At 47.5% G+C, this 27,966-nt stretch overlaps 1 protein-coding gene across 1 annotated transcript in view; it reads right to left on the reverse strand.

Moving 5' to 3' along the window:
- WDR62 (WD repeat domain 62) overlaps window positions 1–20,345 on the reverse strand; it is a 59,198-nt gene extending 38,853 nt beyond the window's left edge. Inside the window, exons 1-2 of the mRNA XM_050928252.1 lie at window positions 20,238–20,345; window positions 19,241–19,332 (exon numbers count right to left, since the gene is read on the reverse strand). Coding sequence (XP_050784209.1) covers window positions 19,241–19,332; window positions 20,238–20,345 — 200 coding nt within the window. The remainder of the gene's footprint in view (window positions 1–19,240; window positions 19,333–20,237) is intronic.
- Between the last annotated feature and the right edge of the window lie 7,621 nt (window positions 20,346–27,966).

Genomic DNA, 27,966 nt, shown 5'->3' on the forward strand with positions numbered 1-27,966 from the left:
CTACAATAACTAAAAGTGTTAGCTGAAACCCCTGTTCCCATCGTTCAGCAATAAGCACTTACCCTTAAAGCATGACTGAATCTGGTTTCAGCCTCTGACAACGGATACCCGTGGTGATAGTGTCACTTTTGACTAATATTTTAAGTTAAACAGACCATTTAAAGTATAATTTAAAATTTAGGGTTTGTTAAAACAAGCTTTTATAAAGCTAATAGTTTTTTCATTTGTTTTGGAGTGTTTGTTCGTTTGTTTTTTGTTTTTAAATAATACCAATGCAAATAGTGGGATTTGGGGAAAAAATAAACAAACAGACAGACAACCCTGCAGTGTTTGTATGTCATATGCCACAGCATCAGGCCAGAAAATTAATCTGAGTAGTAGTTTGGCTTTTAACAAGCCAAGAGAAATGCAAAACAGTTAACATTAAGAAAAGTTTTCAATTTTAAGAATTCTTTCAGTTGTAATAATTCAAGTCAACAGTCTTTTTGTTCTGTGTTTGTCCTGCATCTAGCACCAGGCTGTCCTGGGCCATGATTGGGGCAGCTATGTGCTACAGCAGTACAAATAAATAATAATTTGTAAAATAGGTAAGAATGTTTCTTAAAAATAATTCTCAACATGACTGACTCTTTCCCTCTATTTCAGTTGAGCACCATAAAGGAAACAAAATGTTAAAAAGTTTGTGTTAAAAAATACAAATGTATTTTGTTCTTTTGAATAATTAATCCTGCAAACATTTTTTTAAATTGGCTGTAATGTATCTATTATGTAACTGAGCAAGCTAATTTTGACCTGTGCTGTTACAACTTTCAGTGTCAAGTATCAGAGGGTAGCCGTGTTAGTCTGGATCTGTAAAAGCAGCAAAGAATCCTGTGGCACCTTATAGACTAACAGACGTTTTGGAGCATGAGCTTTCGTGGGTGAATACATGCATCTGAGGAAGTGGGTATTCACCCACGAAAGCTCATGCTCCAAAAGGTCTGTTAGTTTATAAGGTGCCACAGGATTCTTTGCAACTTTCAGTGTGTTAGCTACTGATTAATCAGATCCCTTTATTTGCTGTTATATGTTCACAGCACTGTCATAAACAGATAGCTAAGGGTTAATGTCTCTTTCACCTGTAAAGGGTTAACAAACAGTGACCTGCAACACCTGACCAGAGGACCAATCAGGAGACAAGATACTTTCAAATCTCGGTGGAGGGAAGCATGTGTGTGTGTTTTGGGGTTTTGCTTTGTTCTCTCTGGACTCTGAGAGTGACCACACGTACCTACAGGCTCTCTAATCTTCTATTCCCATTTTGTCAAGTATCAGAGGGTAGCCGTGTTAGTCTGGATCTGTAAAAGCAGCAAAGAGTCCTGTGGCACCTTATAGACTAACAGACGTTTTGGAGCATGAGCTTTCGTGGGTGAATACCCACTTCCTCAGATGCATGTAATGGAAATATCCAGGGGCAGTTGTATATATGTGTGCTAGCAAGCAAGCTAGAGATAACGAGGTCAGTTCAATCAGGGAGGATGAGGCCCTGTTCTAGCAGATGAGGTGTGAAAACCAAGAGAGGAGAAACTGGTTCTGTAATTGGCAAGCCATTCACAGTCTTTGTTCAATCCTGAGCTGATGGTGTCAAATTTGCAGATGAACTGAAGCTCAGCAGTTTCTCTTTGAAGTCTGGTCCTGAAGTTTTTTTGCTGCAGGATGGCCACCTTAAGGTCTGCTATAGTGTGGCCAGGGAGGTTGAAGTGCTCTCCTACAGGTTTTTGTATATTGCCATTCCTAATGTCTGATTTGTGTCCATTTATCCTTTTCCGTAGAGACTGTCCAGTTTGGCCGATGTACATAGCAGAGGGGCATTGTTGGCATATGATGGCGTATATTATATTGGTGGATGTGCAGGTGAATGAACCAGTGATGGTGTGGCTGATCTGGTTAGGTCCTGTGATGGTGTCGCTGGTGTAGATATGTGGGCAGAGTTGGCATCGAGGTTTGTTGCATGGATTGGTTCCTGAGCTAGAGTTATTATGGTGTGGTGTGCAGTTACCGGTGAGAATATGTTTCAGGTTGGCAGGTTGTCTGTGGGCAAGGATCGGCCTGCCACCCAAGGCCTGTGAAAGTGTGGGATCATTGTCCAGGATGGGTTGTAGATCCTTGATGATGCGTTGGAGGGGTTTTAGCTGGGGGCTGTATGTGATGGCCAGTGGAGTCCTGTTGGTTTCTCTCTTGGGTTTGTCTTGCAGTAGGAGGCTTCTGGGTACACGTCTGGCTCTGTTGATCTGTTTCCTTATTTCCTCGTGCGGGTATTGTAGTTTTGAGAATGCTTGGTGGAGATTTTGTAGGTGTTGGTCTCTGTCTGAGGGGTCAGAGCAGATGCGGTTGTACCTCAGTGCTTGGCTGTAGACAATGGATCGTGTGATGTGCCCGGGATGGAAGCTGGAGGCATGAAGGTAGGCATAGCGGTCGGTGGGTTTTCGATATAGGGTGGTGTTAATGTGACCATCACTTATTTGCACCGTGGTGTCAAGAAAGTGGACCTCCCGTGTAGATTGGTCCAGGCTGAGGTTGATGGTGGGGTGGAAGCTGTTGAAATCATGGTGGAATTTTTCCAGAGTCTCCTTCCCATGGGTCCAGATGATGAAGATGTCATCAATGTAGCGTAGATAGAGAAGGGGTGTGAGTGGACGAGAGCTGAGGAAGCGTTGTTCCAGGTCGGCCATGAAGATATTGGCATATTGTGGAGCCATGCGGGTGCCCATAGCAGTGCCACTGATCTGGAGATATATATTGTCATCAAATTTGAAATAGTTGTGTGTAAGTATAAAGGCACAGAGCTCAGCAGCCAGTTGTGCTGTGGCATCATCAGGGATAGTGTTCCTGACAGCTTGTATTCCATCTGTGTGTGGGATGTTTGTGTAGAGAGCCTCTACATCCATGGTGGCTAGGATGGTGTTTTCTGGGAGGTCACCAATGCATTGGAGTTTCCTCAGGAAATCAGTGGTGTCGCGGAGATAGCTGGGAGTGCTGGTGGCATAGGGTCTGAGTAGAGAGTCCATATATCCAGACAGTCCTTCAGTGAGAGTGCCAATGCCCGAGATGATGGGGCATCCAGGATTTCCGGGTTTGTGGATCTTGGGTAGTAGATAGAATAACCCTGGTCGGGGCTCTGGGGGTATGCTGATTTCTTCTGGTGTAAGTGTAGGGAGTGTCCTGAGTAGATGCTGTAGTTTCTTAGTGTATTCCTCAGTGGGATCTGAGGGAAGTGGCCTGTAGAATTTGGTATTGGAGAGTTGTCTGGTTGCCTCCTTTTGATAGTCAGACCTGTTCATGATGACAACAGCACCTCCTTTATCAGCCTCTTTGATGATAATGTCAGGGTGGTTTCTGAGGCTGTGGATGGCATTGCGTTCTGCACGACTTAGGTTGTGAGGCAAGCGATGTTGTTGTTCCACGATTTCTGCCTGTGCACGCCGGCGGAAGCATTCAATGTATAGGTCCAGGCTGTCATTTCGACCCTCAGGAGGAGTCCATGTGGAGTTCTTTTTCTTGTGCTGTTGGTGGGAGGGCACCCGTGTATCAGTGCACTGTTCAGTGTTGTCCTGGAAGTATTCTTTGAGTCGGAGGCGGCGAAAGTAGGCTTCCAGATCACCACAGAACTGTATCATGTTGGTGGGGGTGGCAGGGCAGAAAGAGAGTCCCCGAGATAGGACAGACTTTTCTTCTGGGCTGAGTGTGTAGTTGGATAGATTGACGATATTGCTGGGTGGGTTAGGGGTACCACTGTTGTGGCCCCATGTGGCAGGTAGGAGTTTAGACAGCTTACAGTCCTTTTTCCTTTGAAGAGAGGTGAAGTGAGTAATGTAGATCTCCTGTCTTATTCTAGTGAAGTCCGTTTGTATAGAAGTTTGGTTATTAATGAGAGTCTCCAGGATGGAGAGCTCTTTTTTGATGTTTTCCTGTTTGCTGTATAGGATGCTGATCAGGTGGTTCCTCAGTTTTTTTGATAGAGTATGACATAATCTCTCACTGTGGTCTGTGTAGTATGTAGATAGCAGTGGATTTTTTACCTTTAGTCCATTTGGTATGATGTCCATCCGTTTGCATTTGGAAAGGAAGATGATATCTGTCTGTATTTGTGCAAGTTTCTTCATGAGGTTGATGGATTTCCATTCCATACGGCTAAATGCAGTGCCTTGCATGGTGTCAAGTATCAGAGGGTAGCCGTGTTAGTCTGGATCTGTAAAAGCAGCAAAGAGTCCTGTGGCACCTTATAGACTAACAGACGTTTTGGAGCATGAGCTTTCGTGGGTGAATACCCACTTCCTCAGATGCATGTAATGGAAATATCCAGGGGCAGTTGTATATATGTGTGCTAGCAAGCAAGCTAGAGATAACGAGGTCAGTTCAATCAGGGAGGATGAGGCCCTGTTCTAGCAGATGAGGTGTGAAAACCAAGAGAGGAGAAACTGGTTCTGTAATTGGCAAGCCATTCACAGTCTTTGTTCAATCCTGAGCTGATGGTGTCAAATTTGCAGATGAACTGAAGCTCAGCAGTTTCTCTTTGAAGTCTGGTCCTGAAGTTTTTTTGCTGCAGGATGGCCACCTTAAGGTCTGCTATAGTGTGGCCAGGGAGGTTGAAGTGCTCTCCTACAGGTTTTTGTATATTGCCATTCCTAATGTCTGATTTGTGTCCATTTATCCTTTTCCGTAGAGACTGTCCAGTTTGGCCGATGTACATAGCAGAGGGGCATTGTTGGCATATGATGGCGTATATTATATTGGTGGATGTGCAGGTGAATGAACCAGTGATGGTGTGGCTGATCTGGTTAGGTCCTGTGATGGTGTCGCTGGTGTAGATATGTGGGCAGAGTTGGCATCGAGGTTTGTTGCATGGATTGGTTCCTGAGCTAGAGTTATTATGGTGTGGTGTGCAGTTACCGGTGAGAATATGTTTCAGGTTGGCAGGTTGTCTGTGGGCAAGGATCGGCCTGCCACCCAAGGCCTGTGAAAGTGTGGGATCATTGTCCAGGATGGGTTGTAGATCCTTGATGATGCGTTGGAGGGGTTTTAGCTGGGGGCTGTATGTGATGGCCAGTGGAGTCCTGTTGGTTTCTCTCTTGGGTTTGTCTTGCAGTAGGAGGCTTCTGGGTACACGTCTGGCTCTGTTGATCTGTTTCCTTATTTCCTCGTGCGGGTATTGTAGTTTTGAGAATGCTTGGTGGAGATTTTGTAGGTGTTGGTCTCTGTCTGAGGGGTCAGAGCAGATGCGGTTGTACCTCAGTGCTTGGCTGTAGACAATGGATCGTGTGATGTGCCCGGGATGGAAGCTGGAGGCATGAAGGTAGGCATAGCGGTCGGTGGGTTTTCGATATAGGGTGGTGTTAATGTGACCATCACTTATTTGCACCGTGGTGTCAAGAAAGTGGACCTCCCGTGTAGATTGGTCCAGGCTGAGGTTGATGGTGGGGTGGAAGCTGTTGAAATCATGGTGGAATTTTTCCAGAGTCTCCTTCCCATGGGTCCAGATGATGAAGATGTCATCAATGTAGCGTAGATAGAGAAGGGGTGTGAGTGGACGAGAGCTGAGGAAGCGTTGTTCCAGGTCGGCCATGAAGATATTGGCATATTGTGGAGCCATGCGGGTGCCCATAGCAGTGCCACTGATCTGGAGATATATATTGTCATCAAATTTGAAATAGTTGTGTGTAAGTATAAAGGCACAGAGCTCAGCAGCCAGTTGTGCTGTGGCATCATCAGGGATAGTGTTCCTGACAGCTTGTATTCCATCTGTGTGTGGGATGTTTGTGTAGAGAGCCTCTACATCCATGGTGGCTAGGATGGTGTTTTCTGGGAGGTCACCAATGCATTGGAGTTTCCTCAGGAAATCAGTGGTGTCGCGGAGATAGCTGGGAGTGCTGGTGGCATAGGGTCTGAGTAGAGAGTCCATATATCCAGACAGTCCTTCAGTGAGAGTGCCAATGCCCGAGATGATGGGGCGTCCAGGATTTCCGGGTTTGTGGATCTTGGGTAGTAGATAGAATAACCCTGGTCGGGGCTCTGGGGGTATGCTGATTTCTTCTGGTGTAAGTGTAGGGAGTGTCCTGAGTAGATGCTGTAGTTTCTTAGTGTATTCCTCAGTGGGATCTGAGGGAAGTGGCCTGTAGAATTTGGTATTGGAGAGTTGTCTGGTTGCCTCCTTTTGATAGTCAGACCTGTTCATGATGACAACAGCACCTCCTTTATCAGCCTCTTTGATGATAATGTCAGGGTGGTTTCTGAGGCTGTGGATGGCATTGCGTTCTGCACGACTTAGGTTGTGAGGCAAGCGATGTTGTTGTTCCACGATTTCTGCCTGTGCACGCCGGCGGAAGCATTCAATGTATAGGTCCAGGCTGTCATTTCGACCCTCAGGAGGAGTCCATGTGGAGTTCTTTTTCTTGTGCTGTTGGTGGGAGGGCACCCGTGTATCAGTGCACTGTTCAGTGTTGTCCTGGAAGTATTCTTTGAGTCGGAGGCGGCGAAAGTAGGCTTCCAGATCACCACAGAACTGTATCATGTTGGTGGGGGTGGCAGGGCAGAAAGAGAGTCCCCGAGATAGGACAGACTTTTCTTCTGGGCTGAGTGTGTAGTTGGATAGATTGACGATATTGCTGGGTGGGTTAGGGGTACCACTGTTGTGGCCCCATGTGGCAGGTAGGAGTTTAGACAGCTTACAGTCCTTTTTCCTTTGAAGAGAGGTGAAGTGAGTAATGTAGATCTCCTGTCTTATTCTAGTGAAGTCCGTTTGTATAGAAGTTTGGTTATTAATGAGAGTCTCCAGGATGGAGAGCTCTTTTTTGATGTTTTCCTGTTTGCTGTATAGGATGCTGATCAGGTGGTTCCTCAGTTTTTTTGATAGAGTATGACATAATCTCTCACTGTGGTCTGTGTAGTATGTAGATAGCAGTGGATTTTTTACCTTTAGTCCATTTGGTATGATGTCCATCCGTTTGCATTTGGAAAGGAAGATGATATCTGTCTGTATTTGTGCAAGTTTCTTCATGAGGTTGATGGATTTCCATTCCATACGGCTAAATGCAGTGCCTTGCATGGTGTCAAGTATCAGAGGGTAGCCGTGTTAGTCTGGATCTGTAAAAGCAGCAAAGAGTCCTGTGGCACCTTATAGACTAACAGACGTTTTGGAGCATGAGCTTTCGTGGGTGAATACCCACTTCCTCAGATGCATGTAATGGAAATATCCAGGGGCAGTTGTATATATGTGTGCTAGCAAGCAAGCTAGAGATAACGAGGTCAGTTCAATCAGGGAGGATGAGGCCCTGTTCTAGCAGATGAGGTGTGAAAACCAAGAGAGGAGAAACTGGTTCTGTAATTGGCAAGCCATTCACAGTCTTTGTTCAATCCTGAGCTGATGGTGTCAAATTTGCAGATGAACTGAAGCTCAGCAGTTTCTCTTTGAAGTCTGGTCCTGAAGTTTTTTTGCTGCAGGATGGCCACCTTAAGGTCTGCTATAGTGTGGCCAGGGAGGTTGAAGTGCTCTCCTACAGGTTTTTGTATATTGCCATTCCTAATGTCTGATTTGTGTCCATTTATCCTTTTCCGTAGAGACTGTCCAGTTTGGCCGATGTACATAGCAGAGGGGCATTGTTGGCATATGATGGCGTATATTATATTGGTGGATGTGCAGGTGAATGAACCAGTGATGGTGTGGCTGATCTGGTTAGGTCCTGTGATGGTGTCGCTGGTGTAGATATGTGGGCAGAGTTGGCATCGAGGTTTGTTGCATGGATTGGTTCCTGAGCTAGAGTTATTATGGTGTGGTGTGCAGTTACCGGTGAGAATATGTTTCAGGTTGGCAGGTTGTCTGTGGGCAAGGATCGGCCTGCCACCCAAGGCCTGTGAAAGTGTGGGATCATTGTCCAGGATGGGTTGTAGATCCTTGATGATGCGTTGGAGGGGTTTTAGCTGGGGGCTGTATGTGATGGCCAGTGGAGTCCTGTTGGTTTCTCTCTTGGGTTTGTCTTGCAGTAGGAGGCTTCTGGGTACACGTCTGGCTCTGTTGATCTGTTTCCTTATTTCCTCGTGCGGGTATTGTAGTTTTGAGAATGCTTGGTGGAGATTTTGTAGGTGTTGGTCTCTGTCTGAGGGGTCAGAGCAGATGCGGTTGTACCTCAGTGCTTGGCTGTAGACAATGGATCGTGTGATGTGCCCGGGATGGAAGCTGGAGGCATGAAGGTAGGCATAGCGGTCGGTGGGTTTTCGATATAGGGTGGTGTTAATGTGACCATCACTTATTTGCACCGTGGTGTCAAGAAAGTGGACCTCCCGTGTAGATTGGTCCAGGCTGAGGTTGATGGTGGGGTGGAAGCTGTTGAAATCATGGTGGAATTTTTCCAGAGTCTCCTTCCCATGGGTCCAGATGATGAAGATGTCATCAATGTAGCGTAGATAGAGAAGGGGTGTGAGTGGACGAGAGCTGAGGAAGCGTTGTTCCAGGTCGGCCATGAAGATATTGGCATATTGTGGAGCCATGCGGGTGCCCATAGCAGTGCCACTGATCTGGAGATATATATTGTCATCAAATTTGAAATAGTTGTGTGTAAGTATAAAGGCACAGAGCTCAGCAGCCAGTTGTGCTGTGGCATCATCAGGGATAGTGTTCCTGACAGCTTGTATTCCATCTGTGTGTGGGATGTTTGTGTAGAGAGCCTCTACATCCATGGTGGCTAGGATGGTGTTTTCTGGGAGGTCACCAATGCATTGGAGTTTCCTCAGGAAATCAGTGGTGTCGCGGAGATAGCTGGGAGTGCTGGTGGCATAGGGTCTGAGTAGAGAGTCCATATATCCAGACAGTCCTTCAGTGAGAGTGCCAATGCCCGAGATGATGGGGCGTCCAGGATTTCCGGGTTTGTGGATCTTGGGTAGTAGATAGAATAACCCTGGTCGGGGCTCTGGGGGTATGCTGATTTCTTCTGGTGTAAGTGTAGGGAGTGTCCTGAGTAGATGCTGTAGTTTCTTAGTGTATTCCTCAGTGGGATCTGAGGGAAGTGGCCTGTAGAATTTGGTATTGGAGAGTTGTCTGGTTGCCTCCTTTTGATAGTCAGACCTGTTCATGATGACAACAGCACCTCCTTTATCAGCCTCTTTGATGATAATGTCAGGGTGGTTTCTGAGGCTGTGGATGGCATTGCGTTCTGCACGACTTAGGTTGTGAGGCAAGCGATGTTGTTGTTCCACGATTTCTGCCTGTGCACGCCGGCGGAAGCATTCAATGTATAGGTCCAGGCTGTCATTTCGACCCTCAGGAGGAGTCCATGTGGAGTTCTTTTTCTTGTGCTGTTGGTGGGAGGGCACCCGTGTATCAGTGCACTGTTCAGTGTTGTCCTGGAAGTATTCTTTGAGTCGGAGGCGGCGAAAGTAGGCTTCCAGATCACCACAGAACTGTATCATGTTGGTGGGGGTGGCAGGGCAGAAAGAGAGTCCCCGAGATAGGACAGACTTTTCTTCTGGGCTGAGTGTGTAGTTGGATAGATTGACGATATTGCTGGGTGGGTTAGGGGTACCACTGTTGTGGCCCCATGTGGCAGGTAGGAGTTTAGACAGCTTACAGTCCTTTTTTCCTTTGAAGAGAGGTGAAGTGAGTAATGTAGATCTCCTGTCTTATTCTAGTGAAGTCCGTTTGTATAGAAGTTTGGTTATTAATGAGAGTCTCCAGGATGGAGAGCTCTTTTTTGATGTTTTCCTGTTTGCTGTATAGGATGCTGATCAGGTGGTTCCTCAGTTTTTTTGATAGAGTATGACATAATCTCTCACTGTGGTCTGTGTAGTATGTAGATAGCAGTGGATTTTTTACCTTTAGTCCATTTGGTATGATGTCCATCCGTTTGCATTTGGAAAGGAAGATGATATCTGTCTGTATTTGTGCAAGTTTCTTCATGAGGTTGATGGATTTCCATTCCATACGGCTAAATGCAGTGCCTTGCATGGTGTCAAGTATCAGAGGGTAGCCGTGTTAGTCTGGATCTGTAAAAGCAGCAAAGAGTCCTGTGGCACCTTATAGACTAACAGACGTTTTGGAGCATGAGCTTTCGTGGGTGAATACCCACTTCCTCAGATGCATGTAATGGAAATATCCAGGGGCAGTTGTATATATGTGTGCTAGCAAGCAAGCTAGAGATAACGAGGTCAGTTCAATCAGGGAGGATGAGGCCCTGTTCTAGCAGATGAGGTGTGAAAACCAAGAGAGGAGAAACTGGTTCTGTAATTGGCAAGCCATTCACAGTCTTTGTTCAATCCTGAGCTGATGGTGTCAAATTTGCAGATGAACTGAAGCTCAGCAGTTTCTCTTTGAAGTCTGGTCCTGAAGTTTTTTTGCTGCAGGATGGCCACCTTAAGGTCTGCTATAGTGTGGCCAGGGAGGTTGAAGTGCTCTCCTACAGGTTTTTGTATATTGCCATTCCTAATGTCTGATTTGTGTCCATTTATCCTTTTCCGTAGAGACTGTCCAGTTTGGCCGATGTACATAGCAGAGGGGCATTGTTGGCATATGATGGCGTATATTATATTGGTGGATGTGCAGGTGAATGAACCAGTGATGGTGTGGCTGATCTGGTTAGGTCCTGTGATGGTGTCGCTGGTGTAGATATGTGGGCAGAGTTGGCATCGAGGTTTGTTGCATGGATTGGTTCCTGAGCTAGAGTTATTATGGTGTGGTGTGCAGTTACCGGTGAGAATATGTTTCAGGTTGGCAGGTTGTCTGTGGGCAAGGATCGGCCTGCCACCCAAGGCCTGTGAAAGTGTGGGATCATTGTCCAGGATGGGTTGTAGATCCTTGATGATGCGTTGGAGGGGTTTTAGCTGGGGGCTGTATGTGATGGCCAGTGGAGTCCTGTTGGTTTCTCTCTTGGGTTTGTCTTGCAGTAGGAGGCTTCTGGGTACACGTCTGGCTCTGTTGATCTGTTTCCTTATTTCCTCGTGCGGGTATTGTAGTTTTGAGAATGCTTGGTGGAGATTTTGTAGGTGTTGGTCTCTGTCTGAGGGGTCAGAGCAGATGCGGTTGTACCTCAGTGCTTGGCTGTAGACAATGGATCGTGTGATGTGCCCGGGATGGAAGCTGGAGGCATGAAGGTAGGCATAGCGGTCGGTGGGTTTTCGATATAGGGTGGTGTTAATGTGACCATCACTTATTTGCACCGTGGTGTCAAGAAAGTGGACCTCCCGTGTAGATTGGTCCAGGCTGAGGTTGATGGTGGGGTGGAAGCTGTTGAAATCATGGTGGAATTTTTCCAGAGTCTCCTTCCCATGGGTCCAGATGATGAAGATGTCATCAATGTAGCGTAGATAGAGAAGGGGTGTGAGTGGACGAGAGCTGAGGAAGCGTTGTTCCAGGTCGGCCATGAAGATATTGGCATATTGTGGAGCCATGCGGGTGCCCATAGCAGTGCCACTGATCTGGAGATATATATTGTCATCAAATTTGAAATAGTTGTGTGTAAGTATAAAGGCACAGAGCTCAGCAGCCAGTTGTGCTGTGGCATCATCAGGGATAGTGTTCCTGACAGCTTGTATTCCATCTGTGTGTGGGATGTTTGTGTAGAGAGCCTCTACATCCATGGTGGCTAGGATGGTGTTTTCTGGGAGGTCACCAATGCATTGGAGTTTCCTCAGGAAATCAGTGGTGTCGCGGAGATAGCTGGGAGTGCTGGTGGCATAGGGTCTGAGTAGAGAGTCCATATATCCAGACAGTCCTTCAGTGAGAGTGCCAATGCCCGAGATGATGGGGCGTCCAGGATTTCCGGGTTTGTGGATCTTGGGTAGTAGATAGAATAACCCTGGTCGGGGCTCTGGGGGTATGCTGATTTCTTCTGGTGTAAGTGTAGGGAGTGTCCTGAGTAGATGCTGTAGTTTCTTAGTGTATTCCTCAGTGGGATCTGAGGGAAGTGGCCTGTAGAATTTGGTATTGGAGAGTTGTCTGGTTGCCTCCTTTTGATAGTCAGACCTGTTCATGATGACAACAGCACCTCCTTTATCAGCCTCTTTGATGATAATGTCAGGGTGGTTTCTGAGGCTGTGGATGGCATTGCGTTCTGCACGACTTAGGTTGTGAGGCAAGCGATGTTGTTGTTCCACGATTTCTGCCTGTGCACGCCGGCGGAAGCATTCAATGTATAGGTCCAGGCTGTCATTTCGACCCTCAGGAGGAGTCCATGTGGAGTTCTTTTTCTTGTGCTGTTGGTGGGAGGGCACCCGTGTATCAGTGCACTGTTCAGTGTTGTCCTGGAAGTATTCTTTGAGTCGGAGGCGGCGAAAGTAGGCTTCCAGATCACCACAGAACTGTATCATGTTGGTGGGGGTGGCAGGGCAGAAAGAGAGTCCCCGAGATAGGACAGACTTTTCTTCTGGGCTGAGTGTGTAGTTGGATAGATTGACGATATTGCTGGGTGGGTTAGGGGTACCACTGTTGTGGCCCCATGTGGCAGGTAGGAGTTTAGACAGCTTACAGTCCTTTTTCCTTTGAAGAGAGGTGAAGTGAGTAATGTAGATCTCCTGTCTTATTCTAGTGAAGTCCGTTTGTATAGAAGTTTGGTTATTAATGAGAGTCTCCAGGATGGAGAGCTCTTTTTTGATGTTTTCCTGTTTGCTGTATAGGATGCTGATCAGGTGGTTCCTCAGTTTTTTTGATAGAGTATGACATAATCTCTCACTGTGGTCTGTGTAGTATGTAGATAGCAGTGGATTTTTTACCTTTAGTCCATTTGGTATGATGTCCATCCGTTTGCATTTGGAAAGGAAGATGATATCTGTCTGTATTTGTGCAAGTTTCTTCATGAGGTTGATGGATTTCCATTCCATACGGCTAAATGCAGTGCCTTGCATGGTGTCAAGTATCAGAGGGTAGCCGTGTTAGTCTGGATCTGTAAAAGCAGCAAAGAGTCCTGTGGCACCTTATAGACTAACAGACGTTTTGGAGCATGAGCTTTCGTGGGTGAATACCCACTTCCTCAGATGCATGTAATGGAAATATCCAGGGGCAGTTGTATATATGTGTGCTAGCAAGCAAGCTAGAGATAACGAGGTCAGTTCAATCAGGGAGGATGAGGCCCTGTTCTAGCAGATGAGGTGTGAAAACCAAGAGAGGAGAAACTGGTTCTGTAATTGGCAAGCCATTCACAGTCTTTGTTCAATCCTGAGCTGATGGTGTCAAATTTGCAGATGAACTGAAGCTCAGCAGTTTCTCTTTGAAGTCTGGTCCTGAAGTTTTTTTGCTGCAGGATGGCCACCTTAAGGTCTGCTATAGTGTGGCCAGGGAGGTTGAAGTGCTCTCCTACAGGTTTTTGTATATTGCCATTCCTAATGTCTGATTTGTGTCCATTTATCCTTTTCCGTAGAGACTGTCCAGTTTGGCCGATGTACATAGCAGAGGGGCATTGTTGGCATATGATGGCGTATATTATATTGGTGGATGTGCAGGTGAATGAACCAGTGATGGTGTGGCTGATCTGGTTAGGTCCTGTGATGGTGTCGCTGGTGTAGATATGTGGGCAGAGTTGGCATCGAGGTTTGTTGCATGGATTGGTTCCTGAGCTAGAGTTATTATGGTGTGGTGTGCAGTTACCGGTGAGAATATGTTTCAGGTTGGCAGGTTGTCTGTGGGCAAGGATCGGCCTGCCACCCAAGGCCTGTGAAAGTGTGGGATCATTGTCCAGGATGGGTTGTAGATCCTTGATGATGCGTTGGAGGGGTTTTAGCTGGGGGCTGTATGTGATGGCCAGTGGAGTCCTGTTGGTTTCTTAACCAAACTGCTGAGAAACTGCTGAGCTTCAGTTCATCTGCAAATTTGACACCATCAGCTCAGGATTGAACAAAGACTGTGAATGGCTTGCCAATTACAGAACCAGTTTCTCCTCTCTTGGTTTTCACACCTCATCTGCTAGAACAGGGCCTCATCCTCCCTGATTGAACTGACCTCGTTATCTCTAGCTTGCTTGCTAGCACACATATATACAACTGCCCCTGGATATTTCCATTACATGCATCTGAGGAAGTGGGTATTCACCCACGAAAGCTCATGCTCCAAAACGTCTGTTAGTCTATAAGGTGCCACAGGACTCTTTGCTGCTTTTACAGATCCAGACTAACACGGCTACCCTCTGATACTTGACACCATGCAAGGCACTGCATTTAGCCGTATGGAATGGAAATCCATCAACCTCATGAAGAAACTTGCACAAATACAGACAGATATCATCTTCCTTTCCAAATGCAAACGGATGGACATCATACCAAATGGACTAAAGGTAAAAAATCCACTGCTATCTACATACTACACAGACCACAGTGAGAGATTATGTCATACTCTATCAAAAAAAACTGAGGAACCACCTGATCAGCATCCTATACAGCAAACAGGAAAACATCAAAAAAGAGCTCTCCATCCTGGAGACTCTCATTAATAACCAAACTTCTATACAAACGGACTTCACTAGAATAAGACAGGAGATCTACATTACTCACTTCACCTCTCTTCAAAGGAAAAAGGACTGTAAGCTGTCTAAACTCCTACCTGCCACATGGGGCCACAACAGTGGTACCCCTAACCCACCCAGCAATATCGTCAATCTATCCAACTACACACTCAGCCCAGAAGAAAAGTCTGTCCTATCTCGGGGACTCTCTTTCTGCCCTGCCACCCCCACCAACATGATACAGTTCTGTGGTGATCTGGAAGCCTACTTTCGCCGCCTCCGACTCAAAGAATACTTCCAGGACAACACTGAACAGTGCACTGATACACGGGTGCCCTCCCACCAACAGCACAAGAAAAAGAACTCCACATGGACTCCTCCTGAGGGTCGAAATGACAGCCTGGACCTATACATTGAATGCTTCCGCCGGCGTGCACAGGCAGAAATCGTGGAACAACAACATCGCTTGCCTCACAACCTAAGTCGTGCAGAACGCAATGCCATCCACAGCCTCAGAAACCACCCTGACATTATCATCAAAGAGGCTGATAAAGGAGGTGCTGTTGTCATCATGAACAGGTCTGACTATCAAAAGGAGGCAACCAGACAACTCTCCAATACCAAATTCTACAGGCCACTTCCCTCAGATCCCACTGAGGAATACACTAAGAAACTACAGCATCTACTCAGGACACTCCCTACACTTACACCAGAAGAAATCAGCATACCCCCAGAGCCCCGACCAGGGTTATTCTATCTACTACCCAAGATCCACAAACCCGGAAATCCTGGACGCCCCATCATCTCGGGCATTGGCACTCTCACTGAAGGACTGTCTGGATATATGGACTCTCTACTCAGACCCTATGCCACCAGCACTCCCAGCTATCTCCGCGACACCACTGATTTCCTGAGGAAACTCCAATGCATTGGTGACCTCCCAGAAAACACCATCCTAGCCACCATGGATGTAGAGGCTCTCTACACAAACATCCCACACACAGATGGAATACAAGCTGTCAGGAACACTATCCCTGATGATGCCACAGCACAACTGGCTGCTGAGCTCTGTGCCTTTATACTTACACACAACTATTTCAAATTTGATGACAATATATATCTCCAGATCAGTGGCACTGCTATGGGCACCCGCATGGCTCCACAATATGCCAATATCTTCATGGCCGACCTGGAACAACGCTTCCTCAGCTCTCGTCCACTCACACCCCTTCTCTATCTACGCTACATTGATGACATCTTCATCATCTGGACCCATGGGAAGGAGACTCTGGAAAAATTCCACCATGATTTCAACAGCTTCCACCCCACCATCAACCTCAGCCTGGACCAATCTACACGGGAGGTCCACTTTCTTGACACCACGGTGCAAATAAGTGATGGTCACATTAACACCACCCTATATCGAAAACCCACCGACCGCTATGCCTACCTTCATGCCTCCAGCTTCCATCCCGGGCACATCACACGATCCATTGTCTACAGCCAAGCACTGAGGTACAACCGCATCTGCTCTGACCCCTCAGACAGAGACCAACACCTACAAAATCTCCACCAAGCATTCTCAAAACTACAATACCCGCACGAGGAAATAAGGAAACAGATCAACAGAGCCAGACGTGTACCCAGAAGCCTCCTACTGCAAGACAAACCCAAGAGAGAAACCAACAGGACTCCACTGGCCATCACATACAGCCCCCAGCTCAAACCCCTCCAACGCATCATCAAGGATCTACAACCCATCCTGGACAATGATCCCACACTTTCACAGGCCTTGGGTGGCAGGCCGATCCTTGCCCACAGACAACCTGCCAACCTGAAACATATTCTCACCGGTAACTGCACACCACACCATAATAACTCTAGCTCAGGAACCAATCCATGCAACAAACCTCGATGCCAACTCTGCCCACATATCTACACCAGCGACACCATCACAGGACCTAACCAGATCAGCCACACCATCACTGGTTCATTCACCTGCACATCCACCAATATAATATACGCCATCATATGCCAACAATGCCCCTCTGCTATGTACATCGGCCAAACTGGACAGTCTCTACGGAAAAGGATAAATGGACACAAATCAGACATTAGGAATGGCAATATACAAAAACCTGTAGGAGAGCACTTCAACCTCCCTGGCCACACTATAGCAGACCTTAAGGTGGCCATCCTGCAGCAAAAAAACTTCAGGACCAGACTTCAAAGAGAAACTGCTGAGCTTCAGTTCATCTGCAAATTTGACACCATCAGCTCAGGATTGAACAAAGACTGTGAATGGCTTGCCAATTACAGAACCAGTTTCTCCTCTCTTGGTTTTCACACCTCATCTGCTAGAACAGGGCCTCATCCTCCCTGATTGAACTGACCTCGTTATCTCTAGCTTGCTTGCTAGCACACATATATACAACTGCCCCTGGATATTTCCATTACATGCATCTGAGGAAGTGGGTATTCACCCACGAAAGCTCATGCTCCAAAACGTCTGTTAGTCTATAAGGTGCCACAGGACTCTTTGCTGCTATTCCCATTTTGTGAGTAAAAAGGTAGAAAGGCGGTATAGTCTTATTTCTTTTCCTTTATTTGCAATTGTGTAGTTTGCTGGAAGTATTTTAAATTGTAATTGCTGGGGGGAGGCTTCTTTTTAGTTTCTATAAGCTGACAGACCCTGTAACTTTTTACCATCTAAATTGCAGAGATAGAAAAAAATAAAAAGTCTTTCTTTTTATTAAAAGTTTTGCTTTTAAGACCTGTCTGATTTTTTCTCCTTGTTGAGGCTCAAGGGCATTGAGTCTGTACTTAACAGGGAGGGAGGGGAGAAGGGGGAATCCCTTTGTTTTAGATTCATGGAACTTGAATCTGGATTGCCTCTGGGGGAAGGTATCATTCCTCTCTGTGTGGTGATTCAAGGAGTTGAATCACGGTGATCTCCTAGTGTACCCAGGGCGGGAAAGAGCTGGGAGGAAGAAAGGAGGGGGAAGGGAAATGGTTTATTCCCCTTTGTTGTGAGACTCAAGGAATTTGGGTCTTGGGGTCCCCAGGGAAGATTTTGGGGGAGACCAGAGTCTATCAGACGCTCTACTTAAGTCCTGATTGGTGGCAGCACTACAGGATCTAAGCTGGTAATTAAGCTTAGGGGAATTCATGCTAGTACCCATATTTTGGACGCTAAGGTTCAGATTTGGGAATTATACTATGACAAGCACACACACAGAAGTTAGATTAAAAACAAACACTTGCTGGAAGGTTGCAAAGTAATACGACTTAGTTTCTTAGAAATCAGAACGATGAACTCTCAACTCAAAAAGAGAGAGAGAGAGAGAAAACAGGCTGCTTCCTAAGGCAGCAAGACTAGGGTGACCAGATGTTAACGGGAAAATATTGAGACCCCTGCAAGTGGGGGGAGGAGGGTGTCTTTAAAAACAAAAGAACGAACAAATAAACAAAAAAAAACCCAACACTCACCCGTCCGGGAGTTTGGTAGCAATTCGGCAGAGAGCCCTTCAGTCACAGTCAGTCTTCGGCGGTATTTCGGAGGGGGATAATAAACCTTGCTACCAAAGACAGACACACCCGCCGCCGACATACTGCCGAAGAGCATCCGCAACTGAAGGACTCGCCGCCAAAGATCAGGAAAGAAAATATCAGGACAAATGGCATCGGGACATCTAGTCACCCTAAGACAGACATAAGATGGCTCTCTTATAAGAATGACTCGGATTGCATGCTTTGCTACAGACCCACCCCCCAGTCTGCAAGCAGGGCCAAGAAAGCACCCAACATTCTAAACATGAAAGCTTGCAATTCCAACATAGTCCTCCATACCCCACACTTAACATGTTTTACAAACAGCAAGCCAGGCCAACTGGTAACTCTCATGTTACGCACTGTCATGCTGGGATTAGAGGTCAGGACTCTTGCTTGGTCACTGTCTTGACTCTCGGCATCAGAGACTGAGTCTGACCCTGGAAGTAGGGGTTCCGGAACAATATTTATAGTGGGGGTGCTGAGAGCCTTTGAACCAAACTGTAAATCCTGTATATGATGGAAACCATATTCAGCCAGGGTGTGTGGCAGCACCCTAAATTCTAGCATCTCTGCCTGGAAGTGGTAGAGTCAATATAGATGAAAGAAAAAGTATAGCTTAAGCTACTCCATTCCCATGAAACTGACAGGACTAATCCAGCAGTGACATCAGACTTCTGGATGCCCATGAATGAGAAGGTTAATTTAAAGCACTTGAATATACCTCTTTAGCCAAATCTAGAAGATGTGATAGTTGTTAAGCATGATAGTTGTTAAGCGTTTTATATTTCCAGCCCTTGGCTGCTTGAAGAACCCTATGAGATAAGGTTTAGAGAAGCCCTAAAGGGGAAAAAATCTACTAAGGGCTCACAGCCCTATGAAATGCTGAATGTCTTCATCTCCTACCGAAGTCGGTTGGAATTTTGGTGCTCAAGTATGCCTCTAGCTACTCTGAATATACTTACAGTGGTAGCTGATTGTGTCATGGGATGGGATCCACCTTTTACTCACACAAGCTGTCCCACTAGCCTCTGCTTATGTAAAGGCTACCTGAGTAACAAACGACCGTGAGATGGAGCCCCAAAGGAACAGTGAAATAACATTACTGGCGCACAGTTGGCAAAACAAGCAGGCCCGGTGTCCATTTTTAACTCTATAAGTTGCTGTGGTTTCTATAATCATGCAGGTAGACAGAGAACATAAACTTATACTTTTCCACATTTATATAGCACACTTACCCTGTAGGATATGCTATCTGCCCGGTGTTTGGGTCACAAGCTAAACCACTGCTGGTTTGGGTAGTTATTCCCAATACCTTCTCAAGCATAACCTGCCCAAAAAAGGGAAAAAATATTGAAGTCTAGTACAGTCAGAACTATGTAAGAGCTTATAAACAACTCCCAATTATTAGATTCTTGAAGCTGTTGTTCCAGCAACCTAGAAGGCAATTTTTCCCACATCAGGTATGAGGGAACCAATTAAAAAAAAAAAAATCAAGCAAACAATCATGCACAATATACAAGCTTAACACTGAACTTTATTTAAAAATGGAAACATTGCTTAACAGCCCAAACCATTAGAGACCATATGTTCAGGCTTTAAAACAGTGGTTGGAAACCATTCCCCCCCCACCATACTTTGAAAACCAGAGATCAAAGTAAGTATTTTAGACTATGTTTATAATAGTCTATCCCGGCATAGTCCCCGGCATAGATGAAGCCCACACTGACAGAAGGACTTCTGTCCGTACAGGAGCACTGCCTTCCCAATGGCCATGTACTCTCCAATGGGCATGGCTGGCTCTACACGGGGGGGTTTGTCAGCACAGCTGTGTAGGTCACAGGAGCGGGTTTTTTCACCCTCCTGATCAATCTCGCTATGACAGTACAAGTGCAGGTACTTATCAAGCCCCCCCTTGCCATAGTATCCGAACACCTCTCTCGCTTTAAAGCATTTACCCTCACCACCCTTGTGAGGTGGGCAAGGAAGCTTTATGCCCCCATTTTATAGCTGGGGAGCTAAGACACAGAGGCCAAGAGCCTCAAAAGTATTTCAGTGCCTAACACCTATTGAGGGGCTAAGCCCCTGTCTACACTGGCGCATTACAGCGCTGCAACTTTCTCACTTAGGTCACCGCCCCCTCAGCCCCAAGCCCCGCCCACTCAGCCCCAAGCCCCGCCCCCAAGCCCCGCCCCCATTGCCTCAGCCTCTCTCCCGCTCCTCCCGTCCCCTCACCGCCTCCTCCGGCCCCTGGTGCCTCGATCTTCGCCTCAGGCTTAAGAGCGGCGGCGAGTCGGCGCCCCCGCTCCGGGTGTAGAAGCCGCCGCCGCCGGACCCCGCCATGACTGCGGCGCGCCCCTCACCCCGGCTGGATCCCTCCCCCCGTGAGCGGACTCTGCCCTCAGCAACCGCTCCGAACTGCGCGCGGAAACCCGGCTCCCCGCCCCCATTGGCCGCCGCGCACGCCAAACATCTCCGTTTGCAGCCAACGGCGGCGGCTCTTCTTTGAAATCCCGCCTCCGTTACGCCCCAATGGCTGTTGCGTATGCCAATCAACCTTCGTTCAGCCAATAGTGATGGCGCTGTCACTAAATCCCGCCTCCCGTGAAATATACTGTGAGCATAATCTATTTTCAATCAATCATTTTCAAGATCAGCCAATCGTGGCGGAGCTACCGTAAAATCCCGCCCCTTGTCTCCCCTCAGGGTCTGTTTTAGGTCTAACACCCAGCAGGGGCTGGAAGGTTGCGGGTTCGAATCCTACCCCCCCCATGCCATGAGTTACTTATTTAAAACCCAATTAATGAATTAGCACCAGTTATAAGCAATTAAACCATGAATCTGGGAGGAGAAAATCTGGGAGCCCCATTGTGCAAGCCCTCTCCATCCACAGGCTCCCGCTGAACCCCATGAGCTTTCTCTGCCAGGTGGCGTCTGTTGGATCAAGCCTAATATTCAGACTCCAGAAGATTTAATATAACTGGAAGGATCAGAAGAGGCTTCACAGCTTGTACATGCTTATTGCACACACCAGTGATTCCCTGCATCCCTCTGTTTGTCACACAGAGAAACGGCTCTATGCATCTCCTTTTCCCCCATGCTCCCTCAACAGGGTCCCCATTCCCCCGCCCCACCCCTACGGTAGGGGCTGTGTGTGTGCCTCCTATTCCCCCAGCCTCTTCCCCAGTTAAGCAACTTAACAACAAGAACAGTCACAGTGCATCCATAATGGTCCAGCTAGCTCATCCAACAGTGGCCAATGCCAGGTGTTTCAGAGGGAAGGAACAGAACAGGCAATCATCAAGTGATCCATCTGTCATTCACTCCCAGCTTCTTCCACTCAGAAGCCAGGGATACCCAGAAGATGGGGTTGCATCCCTGACCATCTTGGCTAATAGCCATTTGATGAACTTATCCTCCAGGAATTTATGTAGGTTTTTTTTAAAACCTCATTACAGTTTCGGCCTTCACAACATTCCCTGGCAATGAGTTCCACATTGACTGCATTGTGTGAAGAAGTACTTCCTGTTTGTTTTAAACTTGCTGCTTATTAATATCCCCTAGTTCTTGTATCTGTGAAGGAGTAAATAACACTTCCTAATTTGCTTTCTCCACACCTGTCCCAATGTTATCATAACCCCTCTTAGGCATCTCTTTTCCAAGTTGAAAAGTCACTGTCTTTTTAATCTCTCCCTCCCACCCCCACCGAAAGATGACATTCAGGGTGTTGTCAATATGCTAAATCCATTGGGAAGATGATCAGAGATGAGGTAGAGTATTACTAATTGTTTGATCAATAGACAATTGCAGTGGAGCTGTGGCTTTGGAATAATTTTTATAGTGGGCGGGTACTGAATGCCATTGAACAAAACTGTAAACTCTTTATCTGAAGGAATCCACTTCAAGCCAAGGGGTGCTGCCACACCCCCAGCACCTCTGGTGGTGCTTGAAGCTAGGGCTGTGCTAACCAGATGGGAACACCATATGCCCTGATTTTGCCCATTTGGTTTACTCCCAAATGGGTATGATTCTGGCCATTGATGTCAGGAACATTCCCTGAAGTTTTGGAGTTGATTGAATAAAGCATTCTAGAGTTTAACTTGTTACAGACAGAGAAATGTTGTCGACTTGACTGTGGACTTCACAAATTTACCCAACCAGGGTGATTTGGGGGCGAGGCTGGCAGGGTAGAATAGGCAGCAAACAGAGTTTCTCCCATAGGGGGAGAATGGGGGACCTGGGAATGGGAGTAGTGCAACTCCCATCCCTTATTTGATTTTTTTCCTTAAGGTGACCCCCCCCCCATCCCTTGGTTTAAGATGTATTGAAATGTATTAAACCTGATCAGAAGTCCTATTTTAAACATTACATTGAAGTTAATGATAATTGCATTGTATCCTTGAGGGCAGTAGAAATGTACACTTCAGAAAAAACCACATGATTTACTAAGGGAAATAGTGTTTCTTTAAAATATCCCTTAAAATAAAGCAGCACCTTCTTTTTCATGTGGTTTTCCCTTACTTCCATCCAACAAAGGTGGTCACTCTAACCAGGGAAAGGGGGAATAGGAGCAAACAGAGCCTCTGGCTGGGGAGGGAAGGAGAATAGGGGCAGGGGGGGCACAAAGTCCCTGAAAAAGAGGCAGATGGAGGGATTCAAGTCCCTGGAGTGTGCAATAAGTCAGCCTATACTAGCTACAAAGTGTGTAGCCCCCATAGTAAATATTAATAGTATAATTCAGTACATTTAAATAAATAACCAGAAAACATCCTTGCTAGACCTGGGAAAATTTCTGCTTCTATAGAACATCTACTCAGGGGAGGACATCTTCCATTTACCTCCGACTGGCTTATCTTCAAGGAGTTCCTTCCTCCTTTCACTCTGGGGACCATGTTCTCCTCCTTCCTCCACCAAACATAGGGCTCTCCGAGCAGGGGAAAATGGTTCTGCTGTTTTGCCCCCAGAGGATCCTCACTGGTGTGCTCTGGGAAAGCCCAATCCAGCTCTAGGACTGAGTTTTTAACCCTTGGGGGAGGGTTCTTTTTTAAAAAAAGCTTTATGTATTTGTCATATCTCAGTACCATCATTAAATGCTTGGTAAGAAGAGAAGCCCAGAAAGCAAACATAATGAGAATCAAATTGGTCTGTAGACCTAATGCTTATGGCCAAGCTAGATTTGAGGTATAAAAACTTAACAGTTAGGGGGTCAGGGGAAGTAAAGGCAAGGTAGAGGAAACTCAATACAGTTGAGTTGCTGTTCTGTGTATTTATCTGTTTACAACTTACACCTGTGCTGTTTGCATCAGTGGCACCAGCAATCAAGGAATCTCTAAGGGCCTAATCATTGGGATAGCTAGGCACCAAGGATAGCATCAAGAATTTCACAATAGACCATACTTCCTGTCCTTTCCCTACTGCCCAGGTTCAGCTGCCATCACTTAATTTAAAACAAAAACAAAAACAGGAGTACTTGTGGCACCTTTGAGACTAACAAATTTATTTGAGCATAAGCTTTCATGGGCCACAGCTTTTGCTTCAGGCTGGGGGGCTGTCTGTAAGCAAGGACAGGCCTGTCTCCCAAGATCTGTGAGAGTGAGGGATCATCTTTCAGAATACGTTGTAGATCTTTGATGATGCGCTGGAGAGGTTTTAGTTGGGGGATGAAAGTAACGGCTAGTGGCATTCTGTTATTTTCTTTGTTGGGCCTGTCATGTAGTAGGTGACTTCGGGGTACTCTTCTGGCTCTGTCAGTCTGTTTTTTCACTTCAGCAGGTGGGTATTATAGTTTTAAGAATGCTTGATAGAGATCTTGTAGGTATTTGTCTCTGCCTGAGGGATTGGAGCAAATGTGCATGTATCTCAGAGCTTGGCTGTAGACAGTGGATTGTGTGGTGTGTCCTGGATGGAAGCTGGAGGCATATAGGTAAGTATAGCAGTCAGTAGGTTTCTGGTATAGGGTGATGTTTATGGGACTATCGTTTATTAGCACATTAGCATCAAGGAAATGGACCGCTTGTGTGGATTGGTCTAGGCTGAGGTTGATGGTGGGTTGGAAATTGTTGAAATCTTGGTGGAATTCCTCAAGGGCTTCTTTTTGTATATACTTCAAAAGCTAAGGTCTGACAGCAGTAGCCACTTTGCAGTGAGGTGGGAATTTAGGGGCCAGAGAACTGGACTGGGACCCATGAGACCTTGGGAAAGTCACTTCAGCCCAGATCCTCCATGATCTATTTAGGTGCCTAAATCTCATTGTCATCAGTGGGAGTTAGGTACCTAAATATCTTTGAGGATCTGGGCCTCGCCCCAACGGGCCTCAGTTTCCCCATCTGAAAAATGGAGATAATGATACTGACCTCCTCTGTAAAGCGCTTTGAGAGCTATGGATGAGAAGAGCTAGAGGATAGTGAAGAACAAAAAAGTTCTGTGTGGGCCAGACCTTCTAGCAAGCTCATTTCCCTATGGCAAAGAAAAGCAGAAGGGTAGTCAAGAACATGTACGCTCATTGGCTAGCCAATTTTTTCCTATTATTCACGTGGGCCTTTAACACAGAGACAGACCTGTTGCTGGTGTAAATCAGTGTAGAGCCATTGACCTCGATGGAGCTATGCAGGTTTACACCAGCTGGGGTTCTGGCCCATGGCTTCAAACACAAGGGAGATAGAACACCTGTAAAAATAGGAAAATGTGACCTTAAAGCCACAAATTTTGGCAGATGGACTGAGAGAGAAAGATGGGGGACAGGGCCTGGGACTATTTTTGGCCTCCTCCCTCTCTGGGGTTTTGGTTTTTTTTTTGTATTGACTAGATTTCAAGTTGATGGCACCTCTTAAATTATCTTTGGTTGTTTTTTAATTGGTGTAAAATTCCTGGGACCTGATCTTAGTGATCCACCTCTGTGCTTGGGGCATGGACAAGTTTGGGTGTACGGGGGAATTTAAGGAGGCTTTAGGCCATCTGGAAAGGCCTCATTATCTGGAGACAAGCAGGGGTTTTCTCTGGCCCCCCCATGTCAATTACAAAAGACTGAGGCCCCCTCCATGGGGGGGATCCTCACGGGCTCCTTCCTCCCACTTTAAGGCCCCTTAAATCTGTCAGAGCAGGGCAAAAATATTTTAGTTTAACTGGCCATCAGCCTTCTGAAGTGATGGCCAGGTGCTGAAAGAGGGCAGGCTTTGCCAAAGCCCGAGCAAGTAAGGCCATGTCTACACTACAAAATTAAATCGATCTAACTTATATCAGCATACAGCTACCATGGTAATTACACTTTGCTCCTTGTATCAGTGGTGTTTGTTCTCACCAGAAGCACTTGTATCAATTGTACTGTCAGTGTGGGGCATTGAAAGGCTCCTGAAAGCCAGTACCAGTCGACATAAGCAAGGCAGTGCCTTCTACACTAACACTGCATTGATCTAACTACAGCAGACTTGACTCTCTGCCACTCGTGGAGGTGGCGTTATTAAGTCAGTGGTAGCGAAATTTAACTGTAGTTAAATAACTTTACTTATGCCGACGTAAGCTGCCATACATTGATGTAACTCTAGTGTAAACCAGGCCTTAGGAACACAAATCTCACTGAAAGTCACTTGGAGGTGGAGTGAGGTAGGAAAATCACTTGGAAGACAAAGGCCAGGTCTATACTACAGTCTTCCACCAGTCAAAGAATCACATCTCTTCACATCCTGGACTGACAGAGCAGGGGCAGCAGCGTCTGCAGGGCCGGTGCAATGATATTTTGCACCCTAGGCAAAACTTCCACCTTGCGCCCCCCCCAGGCCCCCGTAACATCGGTTAATTGAGGGGCAAATCCCAACAAGCCTTTGTAGACCCCAGGGGCCAGTCATGCCCAGGGACTGCTCCCCAGACCAGGTTCCCCCCTCCCCGCCCCCTGAACTCCCCTGGAGGGTGCACAGCCCCCCCCAGCCCTCCCCACCCCAACCCAGCAGCCCCCACCCCGAGTCCACTCACTGGCTTTGCCGGGCTTGGGCTGCTGCAGCAGCTCTTCAGGTAGGAAACACCTTCTGGGGGCTCCTGCAGCAGATGCATGCGGGCAGAGGCCCCCGTGCGCCCCCCCCCCGGCTCCTCCCTCGCCACTCTCGGGCTCTCTCTGCGGCTCCCAGGAGTGTGAGCCGCTGCCGCCGCTGCCCCTACCAGAGCAGGCTCAGGGCCCTGTGCCCCAACAGCAGCTCACTTGCCCAGGAGCCGCAGAGCCCAAGTGGGGGGGCACATGGGGGCCTCTGCCCGCATGCATCTGCTGCAGCCTGCAGGAACCCCCCCAGGGAAGCACCTGGCCACAGCCTGGGCAGGAGAGGTGGGGGGCACGGCTGCTCCCCGCAGGCGCTACCACCGCCTTTGCAGGGCTCCTGCCCCCCTGCACCGCGCCGGCTCCTCCATGGCTGCGGTTCACAGCCCCCGCAAGCAGGACACTCTGGCTCTCCGGTGCCTCCAGAAAGCGGCTCCTCCCTGCTGAGTCAGGGCACTGCTTGTTGGTGCCCTCAGGGCCGTCCTTAGGATTTATGGGGCCCAATGCAGTATTATTAAACTGGTGTCCCTATGCCTGACGGCAGGGGCAGGAGCGGAGGGACAAGGCAGAAAGAATAACAAGATGCCCGGTGTGCCTCACGGTGGCAGAAAGTCACAGTTTCCCGCAGAGACCCCTGTACCCTCTCCCTCACGCAGAATAGACATGCAGAAGGTACCTAATTAAAAGCACTAAGAACATAAGAACGGCCATACCGGGTCAGACCAAAGGTCCATCTAGCCTAGTTCGCCTAGTGGTTGCACCGACCCTGAGCGTCTGTAAAATAGCCAGTTACACCAGCAAAACTGTGCTTGTTTTATACAGACACAAAGCACAGCTTTGTCAGCATAGCTGCATCCAGACTAGGAGCACTTTGCCAGGACAGTAGACCAGTAACGCACTCTGTGAGTACAATCATGGTCAGAGGTGATTTTTGAAAACTGTTTCCAAAATACAGAGACCTTGTCCCTCCTAGGAAGGGTGTGTCAGCATAACTAAGGTGGCAACCACCCCAGGGGAGATGCAGTTTATACCTGTTCTCAAGCCGCTATAAATCTAGAAAAAGGACTTTTTTTGGCCAGTGTAATTGCATCTACACTAGGGTTTTTGCAACACAGCTATGTGAACAGAGGGTGTGAATCCCCCCTGCCCCAAACACACACACTCCATCCTCACCAATATAGCTATGAGAGCACAATTTTCATGTGCAGAGAAGCCTTTGGTTTAAACTCAGGCAAAACTCCCAGAAACATCATCTAGAGTTGGATCCAGTAAAGACATCAGGGTGCAACCCTTTGTGAGCAAATCAACTGGGAATTTCTGACAGCGGCCTTCTGATGGGGACCTCTAGCTGTGCTGTGCAAAGGAACGTACACAGCACCCTTGGGGAACGGCACAAAGGCGCCGCTCTTGTGAAAGCCACAGAATTGAAAAATCAATTATTCGGTTACCTCTAATCCCTCTCTCTTCGCTGCCCTACATTCCTTTTAGAGCAATGCCCCACCAGCTGAGACCCCTCCTCCTTTCTAGGGTGACACCCCCACCTCAACCAGCCCAAGCCCCCTAATTCAGTCCCCACCTCCAGGGTGAACCCCCATCCCAGGCCCCTCCTCCCTCCTGGGGGGACACTCCCTAGCTTAGTCTCAGCCCCTCTCATACCAGCACCCCCTATCCCAAGGCCCTCCTCTCTCCTGGGGGGACACCCCCTAGCCCAGCCCCTCTCATAGCAACTCCCCACCCAGGCCCCGCCTCCCTCCTGGGGGGACACCCCCTAGCCCAGCCCCTCTCATAGCAACCCCCCCTCCCAGGCCCCGCCTCTCTCCTGGGGGGACACCCCCTAGCCCAGCCCCTCTCATAGCAACCCCCCCATCCCAGGCCCCGCCTCCCTCCTGGGGGGACACCCCCTAGCCCAGCCCCTCTCATAGCAACCCCCCATCCCAGGCCCCG

Source organism: Gopherus flavomarginatus, chromosome 18, assembly GCF_025201925.1.
Source record: "Gopherus flavomarginatus isolate rGopFla2 chromosome 18, rGopFla2.mat.asm, whole genome shotgun sequence".
Lineage (NCBI taxonomy): Eukaryota > Metazoa > Chordata > Testudines > Testudinidae > Gopherus > Gopherus flavomarginatus.